Below are 10,896 nucleotides of genomic sequence, written 5' to 3'. Positions count from 1 at the left end.
CAGCACTGTGTTTGCAGAGGTGATAGAAACTCCAAAGCACTGACTGCTGATGATCAAATATTTGTACTTGTATGATCTCTCTCCACAGGCCTCCATTGAGAATCATGCTTTGGAATCTGGGAATTAAAAACATAAAAATATAAAACTCCCACACAAACAAAAAGTGTTTATCAGACACACACACACACACACACACACACACACACACACACACACACCTCTCTTCTTGTTTACCAAGCCTTTCAGCTGCACTACCTGCAGGGGGGACCCTGTTAATATGTAGCAGATGCCTCTCTTCACCCCTCTCCTCACAACTGCCATATTTTTCACCCCAGTGTCATGTGGTGGGCCTCTCCTCTTTCCCCTAACTCTGTTTACTTCCTCCCTTCTCTCCCTCTCTTGGATTTCTCACCTTCCTTCATCCAGTCCCCTTCACCACAGGCTAAAAAGCCAAGAGACGTATCACAACAGGCATTCTCGAAAGTATTGCAACTATCTATAAACTTCAGCTCAAGCTTCCATGAGAATGCATTTCATAAAGATACAACATGTTATGAAGCTGTTATACAGAACAGAGAAAATGTCTTGGTCTCTTCCACTGAAAAGATTCTACCCCTGTCATTGACTTTCATGTAACAGAGGACAGAGAGAGACACAGAGACGGCACCAGGGAGTGTGGTATGTAACAGTTGAACCCTGCCTCCATCTATTGGGGCCTATTGGGTTTCTTTTAATGTCATCTTGTATACGAGTGAAGCTCTAAACTAAACGGTGAGCTAAGTGAGCACAACACAGCAACCTAAACCCCTCTTTTCTTTCTGTCTATCCCTGTTAGTTGAAGATAAGTCATCCATCACATTTGAAATCCCTCTGCTTCATTACATTTGTCTACTAAACAAATTAATCGGATGACTTTGACGTCAGCTAAGGCCTAGACAGTCCTGTTTAACACCAGCCTCTTTAGTATTGCTTTTAACTGCAATCTGTAACTGACACTACTGAAATTACTTTTTGTCCCCATCCCTATTCACTGGAAACAGCTCTGACAGGAAGTCGAGATCAGTTCTTCTTTGCAGCATCCCAGCTGTAATGCAACACAATCCTGGCATGTTACAGTCTGAAGAATCCCCCGTCTGGTCTACAACACACTCTGTGACGTCAGAAAGCTCTTTGTATGCCTGTGCCGGGCTCGCTGTCAGCCCCCGCATGGCTTACGAGGAGGAGGAGAGAGGCAGAGGTGGGATGGAGGGACAAAGAGAGAGACTGAGGTGGGCTTTACGCTGTGATGTAATGTCATGGAAACGGATTATGTGTGGTGATGCTGCATCCTACAGAAGCATTGAGCAGCACAGCCTCCTACTGGCCAAGGAAAAGACCCAATGAACAGAGCATAAACACAGCAAGGTAAACCCAGTAGAGTGCAGATTTCCGGGTCTGCAATGACCACTGCTGCTTCGTGTGATTGAATGAATACATCCACCACAGTTTGCTAACCCCTCATCTAGACTGCAAGTGTATCAGACATGTTTTTCACTCTCAAACAACAGATGCGCTCTCATTAAAATCTATGCAGATTTCTGCAGACACGCGTCTCAACTCCGTCCACTCTATTTTTTTGACAATACGCACGTAAACATGAGGGTGATGTCCAATAAAAAGCTCGGAATAACGGTCTCTTGTCGTAAAGCGAGCATCAGAGTGGCGTCAGAGCGGCGGCGATGCACTCAGCTGTGTGTGTGTGTAGTTCCATTAGCCCTTAGTTGATAGTCAAACAAGTGAGCAAACTATTTTCCACACTGTGTCCCTGGCAGCAGAGCAGCGATGATGCACTCAGCTGTGAAATCACTTGCGGCCAGCTGTGGGCTGGTTAAGAATAGTGAGTAGGGAGTCAGCAGGCAGTTAAAGACAGTATATCAAACAGACAATAAAAGGTGTTTTGGAAACTTGAGTCACTGCAACCACATGAGGGCCTTTGAGCGTGCAGCCAAAAATGAGCACCGAAAATATGATGCAGTTTGGTGCAGCAGAATGAAAGATTGGCCGTGGACAGACACAGAGATGCGCCCACACAAACACACACAAGACCAATCTCATTATCTGCTGGCAGGGAGATAATAATACAACTGTATCTGACTGTAAAATATGTCTGTGCTGCCATCTTAAATTATTGGTGCTCAAGATGAGCATTTTCTCATCTTGAGCACCAACAAGCATTTGTTCTTTGAGCAAATTACATATTCCATACTGGAGCTCCAGGATATCATTTGAACATGTCAAGGGGACTCACAGTTTTTTCATAATTCTTTGGTTGTTGTGCAACCTATAAAAAGTCAACATGCAGAGTTCACATGAGCTGTAAACAGAATGACGGAATAAATCACACATTATTAAGGCTTGGTCTTCAATGAAGCCTCTGTCATTACACAAAGGCCGAAAAAAAATCATATTTCAATGTGACCACCGTGGGACTGAGAGGACATAGTAGACATACAGCACCATCTGGTGGTTATGTGATTAAATTATTTATGCTGAGCATATCTTAAATTCTAAAATGAGTACTTGTCATTTGATCATCTTAATAAATGCAGTAAGTTATTTGATGGATTTTAGTAAATGCAGCTTAGAAACAATTCTGGGGACACACAGTACAGTGACATATGCATGCTGCTACAGAGGACGCATAATGAGGAAAGCATGCTTAACTTCAATCATGATAACATGTCAGTGTACTGCAGGATTATGTTATTTGTCAATTAAAAGGCCCTGAAAACTTGGCTTCAACTCTTCAAGTATTCTTTATAATATTAAATATTCCTGAATAAATAAGCAACAACCAAAGTTGCAAAATCATCTTTAAAATTTGAGTCATTAAAAGTTGAATACTCAGTAAATTGGCTTCATTCAGATTTAAAAGTTGCCAAACTCTGATTGGTGCACAGAAGAACATGACATCATCTTTTCCACATGGAACCTCGTCCACTTAGAACCTGTGAAAACAGCACTGAAAGAACACTTTGTCAGAACAGTTTTGTTCATAGGAGCCCATTACTCATAGTAACAAGCTGATTGAGAAAATAGGCTTCCAGGGTCTTAAACACACTTTGCCACATCTTCCAGTGGGAAAAATACAATTTTCTAACAATCAGACACGGTAACAGAAACCTGTCCATGAAATTGAGTTTAATAGATTGTTAAAAATAAGGCTATGATGCTGTTTTAGCAAACATTGACCAGGAGGAACCACGTCCAGAGAAGCCCGGTGCAACGGGTAAATCTGACCAGTCTCTGAAGTATTACAGATGAACATACAGTGAACACACATACACCACAAAATGTTCAAAATCAAACACACACATGGACAAACGTGTCTTGCGTTCGAACTCCTACACATGTACTGTACACACAAACACATGGATAGACATCCACCCCACCCAAAACGGTGGCAATAAACTGATTTAGCTGAAAACATAGCAGTGTCCTTTTAAAAAAACAAACATGCATAGCTTAGTACATGGATGTGTTGTTCTAAAACCATCAAGTTATTGTTTGCACACTTTGATTTCATGGTTTATAAAAAATTTGCAACATGATTACATTAATTTCTTTTATTTGACCATTATTAACAATCACGTAAACTCTATTTTGGACTATTTTGTTTACAATAGCCTCCCAATTTATTTTGCTCGTGTAGAAAGTTACATTCTGAACCCAGATAGGCTCGTTAACAAAGGAAATAAATACTGGAATGGCAAAAACAAAATAGAAATTACTATTTTGAAATGGATTGAAGACCAATCTTGGCCCAATTTTTCAGATATAAAACCAAAATAAAACACCTACTTAATGTTGGTATCCGGCTATCTGTTACAGTCATCATCAAAATACTTAATAAAAGTGTCTCACACATGAATTCAAAACACAAGCAACGCCCAAAATAACCAAAAAAAATTACAATAATTGGCTTCCAGGCCTCAAAATGCATTTGTAACAACAAAAGAAGGAATGATGAAGCAATCAGGAGAGACTCCCTTTAGTGCATGACCATTAGTAGGTGCCACACAAAAATGATATTTTTAGTCGGATTCCCTTATTCAAGCTTATTTCCTAAAAGGACAACGCCCTGAATATACACATGTATACCCTCAAATTATTAGACTGACGAGACGCGTTATGTCGGAAAAGATGAAAATAATGAAATAGTCAGTTTCACGGTGCTTCTTCTTTCGTCCTTTGGTTACTGGGGTGACACATCGCTACAGATATTTGTACATTTTGTTCCCTTCATACGGTGGGCACACAGTGTTGTAGTGTACGTTACCATGGGTGTTCTTCCAAACCTCAAGCGACTAACATCTAACATTTTAAAGTGCCAATGAGCTGAAGCAAACAGGAAGCACCGAGCTGGTGGCACACACACACACACACACACACACACACACACACACACACACACACACACACACACACACACACACACACACACACACACACACACACACACACACACACACACACACACACACACACACACACACACACAAATGCTAACCTGAAGAACAGTAAGCCGGTTCTTCTGATCAGTAGCAGGACCCAAGCTGCTTGGACATTTGTTCATGTCATAAAACATAAACCTGTAGCAAATAGGGCTCAGTGTCATTCAATATTAATACAACCGTTTGCTGAATAAAAGCACATTTAATAAACCACTGGTACGTGCAAGCAGCGTTTCTAATAATCAGACCTTACAGTAGAGTAATTAGTCTCTGTCAACACACTCAATAAATTTAACCTTTTGAAATTTGTTTTACATTTGGACTTGTAGGGAATATACTTTGACACCCAGCCCTAATGGTTAATATAGTAAAAATGCTCAGTGAATGCATACACACCTGATGTTCACACACACACATACATACATGTGGTTTACAAATGTAAAAGTCTTATGTGTGTCATATAAAATATACTTCTGCTCCTTTTCAATGACTGCCAAACTGCTTTAAGCGCTTTTCCCTTTTATCTTTCACATCTCTTTAACATTTGAGATACCGACTTCCATACTGTACCTGATCAAACTAACTAAGTTAACGAGGCCTTTTTCCAGTGCGCACCGGCTCTCCAACATGCAACCCAGCAGAAGGGAACACTTGGACTTGGACGTATTCTTAAAGTTAACATAAACTTCCCCTTATCTAATTCAAATTCATAAAGAATAAACTGTACAAAACATGGACTAAAAATAATGTTGTTTTTTTTACAAAGTAGTCAACTACTCAGGCATTAAGAACAATCAATAATATGAAATTAAAAACTTTGAGAATGACATGCAGGGGTTTGGTGGGCGGCCCTGGCGTTGACAACAGTTTGATTTGTTTTTTTCAATCATGGGAGGCTGCGACCTGCCAGACGATGAGGTGGCTCTGCTCGGCCTTGGTAGGTGGGGACTGCTGGCTGGCTGTTGGCTCTGATAAACCGTCCAACTCACCGCCTTCATCACCTGAGGAGGAGGACGATGAGTCAAACAAACGGCATACAAGGTGGGTCACAGGGAAGACATTGGGCCTTTGAACCAGCTTTAAAAAAGGTCCAGTGGGTAGGATTTGGCTGCGTATGTAGATACTAACGGCTAATTTTAAAGTAACAGAATACACACTAAAGAGAACATAATTATTAATATGTGTACCAATAGATCCTAAATGCTACACATTGGCCCTTGAAGTGAGACCGTACAGTAAACAGCTGCATTACTTTTATGTGGATTAAAATGCAGTCTTTTGTATTTTACATTTCGCTAAGGGGAAAATAGAAAGCTACTTGTTGGATCCACCTAAGTCAATGCACTTTGATCTACATCTGTGTTTTGTCAGTGGTGCGACATACTCACCCATTCGGAAGTCAATGTAGCCTTCGCCTCCACTCATGACCAGGTAGGTCTTAGGCTCAGAGGCTGCTGTGTCGGAGGATTCAGATGGAGGGTCATCAGAGCCTGAATCTGCACTGCCTGGAGGCGGCATCGCCTGACCTGTGACACAAAAAGGCCCAAAAAGCTGTAATCAGGAAGCAATTGCTATTTTTACTTCATAACTGACTTAAGGAATGACTGTCAAATGTTTCAGCAATATATTCTCTGTTGACTATTATTCAACATTGTTGACAATTATTATAAAATTGTGCATAATAAAGATGCATAGATACTCGGACCAACTAACAATTGTCTCCATTATCAATTCATCTGCAGATTATTGTCTTGGTTAATTGTTTGGTCTATGAAAAGTCAAAAAGTAGTAAAAACGCCAATCCGAGGTAACGTCTTCAACCAATAGAACAAAACCCAAAGAAATTCTGTTATCAAAATAGTTGCTGATTAGTTTAAAAATGTAAATAAATGCCATAGACATAAATGGTGGTTTGTCATATTATCAGATGCGAAATAATGTTAATTACTAGCAAACAGTAATTTGACCCAAACACATGGCTGGCGATTTCTATGGTTTAATGGTTCTTCATTTTTGCAGCATTCGTCACCATTTCTGCCCTTTTTTCAACACTTGCCACTTACCTGGCACTGTGACAAAAAACTTGACAGCATCTCGATGTCCATGGAAACACAGCTGGGCGTGGGCCATGGAGCAGTACGGCACAAAGCTGCCTTGCATGGCACAGTCTGAACCGTCATCACCGTAAACCCGTACAGCACTGCCGGGCCGATTTGGCACTATTCCCGTTGTCTTGTTGGCTGCAGAATAAGATTAATAAAAAAAATGTATAAAAGCTACCGATGTCGCACGGTGCATATTATCTTGGTTTTGCACCACAAGAAGGTCAGCGGTGGGTGAAGGCGGCTGCGCTAAAGACAAGAGGTGAGATCTTGGGTGAAACAATCAAATCTCAGTGTCTGACAAAAGGTTACGGTAGAAAAATCATCAGTGTTAGCGGCTCACTGAAGAGCACACACACACACACACACACACACACACACACACACACACACACACACACACACACACACACACACACACACACACACACACACACACACACACACACACAGCAGAGCCGTCCGTGGGTTCATGTCTGTTTGATCTCATTGTTTTTAAAAAGATAAATAAAGTGAGACAACCAAGCAAAAAGAGGCTGTTGGAGAGAAGCTAGAGGTCAAACAAAAAGAGGACCTATAGCTCTTTAACACTATGAGAAGAGCGAACAGAAATAAAGGAGAGTGAACTGCACAGGAGAGAAAAAAGGAAGAATATAGAGCTTACATGATAAAAAAAAGTTGTTGTATTACACAAGCAGTGTTACAAGGTGACTGTAAGACCTGTATCCATGGCAACCTGGTTATATTTTATTCAACAAGTATCACCTGAGTGGTAACGACGACGTGCCTTGAGAGAAATATCTAACCCACAGATACACAGTGAGAAGGGAGCTGCATGGCTGCCATGATTTAGAGACAGGTTAAAAAAAGTGAGGTATGCCAAAGTGAGCTTTTATCTTCAATAAATAGTTTTGGGAAATATGCTTATTTTCTTTCTTTTTTTTTTTTGTTAAGAGCCTGATGATTGATTCCACTTTCATCTCTGTATGGTACACATGAAGATACCACCAGCAGCCAGTTAGCTTAGGTTAGCACAAAGACACAGACAACAATATCCACCTACTGACGCCTCTAGAGCTCACATATTGTATCTGTTTAACGTTTATGCTATGCTACAGCCGTATGAAAACAAATGTTCAGGAGTCTGTTGTATGTGGTATAAACCTGAGGTGTGTGATACCTTCAGAGAGCGGGATGGAGATGATGACTCCGTTTCCTGTCCCTACCCAGAGTCGGCTGCAGGACACCACCAGAGCTGTGATTCTCACAAAGGAGAAGCCCAGTTTACCCGTACCTGCAACACACACACACACACACACACACACACACACACACACACACACACACACACACACACACACACAGAACACACACTTGTTTACCGTTTAAAAAAAAAGCCATGGTCTGGTGAGATGAAAGTCAGAGAAGAGAGAAATGACTAGTTGGTAGGCGGAGTAAAGCTTGCGTACCCAACATCTTGCTGACGTAGGGCTCGATGTCCACGTCCTGGAGGTGCTGGTAGGTGTGGGCGTGAAACAAGCGTAGAGTTGAATCCAGACGGATGGACACCCAGATACCGTCTCCAACCCAGGCCAGCTGCCGCACTTGACTCTCCCGGCGAGGATGAGCGTCAAACGACTTCTGCTCAGACATGAGAGAACGAGACGATGTGACGTTAGAATATTATAGAAACGTTCAATGTAGGATGTTCAAATGTTACCATAAGACATGTTTTGAATGAAAGGCTATGCAATATTTAGTTGGTTTGAAAAAACTCATTTGAGTGACAGAACGTTTATTAATCATAGTCACAGCTGTACCTCTATCCTCATGGCCTTCGGCTGGATGACATAGATCTTGTTTCTGTAACCGCACCACACCTTGTCATGGACTACTGTCATACAGCGGATAGAGTGGTGAGGCCGGCCCAGATCCAACAGGTGATAGTTGGTTAAATCCCACTGACCGTCTGCATGGGAGGAACAAAAAATGCTATGGATGTTGGCATCCAACAGTATAAACACTATACAAAATATTAAACATCTTCCAATATTTTGAGCGTCCTAGTAAATTGATATGATTTACAAACATAACAAATATGGTTAAAATAAAAGTGACAATGCAGTGGATTTAGATTCATACCCAAAAACTGAATAAAATGAAAAAAACTAAATAAAAATGTTCTGAATTCTGCACGTCTAAACCACAAAGTGTCTTACCACAATGAGCTCTAACCCAGACTCACCAATGCCTCTGTGAAAAATTGCTAATGTCCCATCAGCCAAAGCTACCAGGACTCTCCCTTTAACGTGCCTGTAACAACACATAAACACCCTCTTTTTACACATTTTTCCCTGTAGGTATAAATCTGTATTTGAGGTACAACTGACTTCGTACTCACACTATGCTGAGGATGGAGTCTTTCAGCTTGATGGCATGAAGACACTTCCTCCATCGAGCCACAGACGAGTGCACATAAAGACTTGAGAGGGAGAGACAGAGAGATAAAGAAATGCTGATCAGAGTGCAGCGCTGGCTTAAGAGGAGTGGATTTCAAACTACACGAGAAAAATAGAGCTGGTGAAAGTATAACTGTGTGAATACATTTGCTCACGATAAAAGAACCATCATTGGATAAAAAGAGGCTTGATCTTCAGTCATGTAATAAACACATTGTCGGTGTTGAGTGCCAGCTCTTATATGTCGCTGCTGCCCTCTAGTGGCTGTTGTCCTGCTCACCATCCATTCTGAGCTCCCAGCCACATGGTGGGAAGTGCGCTGCTCATCCTCAGGACTTCCCCATCTGATGGGTCCGAGTCTTCTGGAAAGGAAGTCTCGCCGTCATGTCCGCAGCCCCTGCATCACAGAAGGTAGAAAACTCACATTCTGTGTTCAAGTTCAGATTTCTTTAAATATCATGTATATATATCAATGTTTCCAGGGTTATTCTTGTTAACATTTCCTATATAAGCTAATTATCCTATCCTTGTATATTTAATATGTAATGTCTACCAGGGGAGGAAACACTACATACTTGTTTTGTATGCATATTAGTTGATAGTAGTATAATAGTAGTATACACGGTTTGTATGGTTCAGGCACATCAGCTATTTTTAGATGGTTAAAAAAAAAAAAAGAGACGATGAGAAACTACTGACTTCAAAAGGCCACTTGATCATAAACTATTGTATCTAATTATTTAATTTGTTTTACTTGTTCTTGCTGTAGAATCATTAAAGTCAAATCAAAAAGGGAGTTTTAGCCTCTTTCTAATAAATAAAGAACATTACTTTTATAATCATCTAAAAAAGAATCATTGCGATTTGCAATGAAACCCGACAAAAAGAGATAATGTAGAACATCATTGCTCACCTCTGTGCGTGAGCAGAGGGGGAGTCAGTGGGTCCCACTCCCAGTGGGTCGGTGAACACATGCTCCGTGTAGATTCCTGGCTGGTTTGGATCCGCTCCCTGGTCCTCCTCTCCTTCTTCGCCCACGCCGGCGGTAGCCTCCGTCGCTTCCGTTGCCTCTTCCGCCGCAGGAACGTTGTCTTCTGCTGGACTGGTCTCTCTGGACAGCTCAACTGTGGTCATTGTGGGTCACAGGGTTGATCACAGGGTAAATGAGTGATACGGGAAAGGTTTGGGTGGATAACATGAATGACAAAGATGTAGCCTCCTGGTGGAGTTGTAGCTATTGGCCACCGTTGTGTTTGACGCTAGCAGTAAAACAAATAAGGACATACTCTATCGAAGCAATTTTGTCTGCAGAAATCTACTGCACCTGAGCTAGAGATGCCACTGTGTTCAGGCGGCTGATCGGTGACACCTGCAATGGCTGTCTGGGGAATGGCGGTGGTCCCCTCCGCTGCCATGGCACCATCGCTGCCCGTTGAGCCCACACTGGCCACACTGCCGGCCAGTGACACCCCGTCACCTTGGCTAGCCTCCGGGTCTTGTGGTACCTCTTCACCTGCCGAATAATCAGTCTCCAACACACCTGTTAAAAGACAACACAAACGAAAGAAAAATAAAAAGCGATGCAGTCATGGATGAGGAGGACAAAGAAAGCCACTCATCCGTCCCACACAAACAAACAGTGTGACCACTCAGCCTACCTGGCACGCTGGCAATGCAGACGACGTGGGTGTTGCAGGCGTAGAAGCTGTCGAGTAAGTCAGAGGGCTGAATGGCGTCCAGCACCATAACCTTGGTGGAGGAGTGAGTGCTGGTGCACACCCACACCCTACTGGACATCTCATCCTGAAGGATGAGCTCCTTCTCCTGCTCCCCTTTCTCCTG

The 10,896-nt window shown here is 42.1% G+C and overlaps 1 protein-coding gene across 6 annotated transcripts in view; it reads right to left on the bottom strand.

Annotated features, from left to right (window-relative positions):
- Positions 1–3,165: 3,165 nt before the first annotated feature.
- The window catches only part of spag9a (sperm associated antigen 9a), a 25,698-nt gene continuing 17,967 nt past the window's right edge, over positions 3,166–10,896 (bottom strand). For 5 of the 6 annotated variants that reach the window (XM_068718305.1, XM_068718308.1, XM_068718306.1 and 2 more), the window contains 12 exons: positions 10,713–10,896; positions 10,379–10,594; positions 9,968–10,178; positions 9,335–9,451; positions 8,997–9,077; positions 8,841–8,908; positions 8,416–8,564; positions 8,065–8,236; positions 7,776–7,889; positions 6,557–6,733; positions 5,882–6,019; positions 3,166–5,494 (listed from right to left, as the gene is read on the bottom strand). The exon at positions 10,713–10,896 is cut by the window's right edge and continues 3 nt beyond it. In XM_068718305.1, coding sequence (XP_068574406.1) covers positions 5,376–5,494; positions 5,882–6,019; positions 6,557–6,733; positions 7,776–7,889; positions 8,065–8,236; positions 8,416–8,564; positions 8,841–8,908; positions 8,997–9,077; positions 9,335–9,451; positions 9,968–10,178; positions 10,379–10,594; positions 10,713–10,896 — 1,746 coding nt within the window. In that variant the 3' untranslated portion in view covers positions 3,166–5,375. The remainder of the gene's footprint in view (positions 5,495–5,881; positions 6,020–6,556; positions 6,734–7,775; positions 7,890–8,064; positions 8,237–8,415; positions 8,565–8,840; positions 8,909–8,996; positions 9,078–9,334; positions 9,452–9,967; positions 10,179–10,378; positions 10,595–10,712) is intronic. The other variant, XM_068718307.1, reaches the window with a different exon arrangement.

Source organism: Cebidichthys violaceus, unplaced genomic scaffold, assembly GCF_023349555.1.
Source record: "Cebidichthys violaceus isolate CVI_PGR_0920_01 unplaced genomic scaffold, fCebVio1.0.p SCAF_23, whole genome shotgun sequence".
Classification (NCBI taxonomy): domain Eukaryota; kingdom Metazoa; phylum Chordata; class Actinopteri; order Perciformes; family Stichaeidae; genus Cebidichthys; species Cebidichthys violaceus.
The sequence above is the reverse complement of the archived record's forward strand: the minus strand, read 5'-3'. Positions and strand labels throughout refer to the sequence as shown.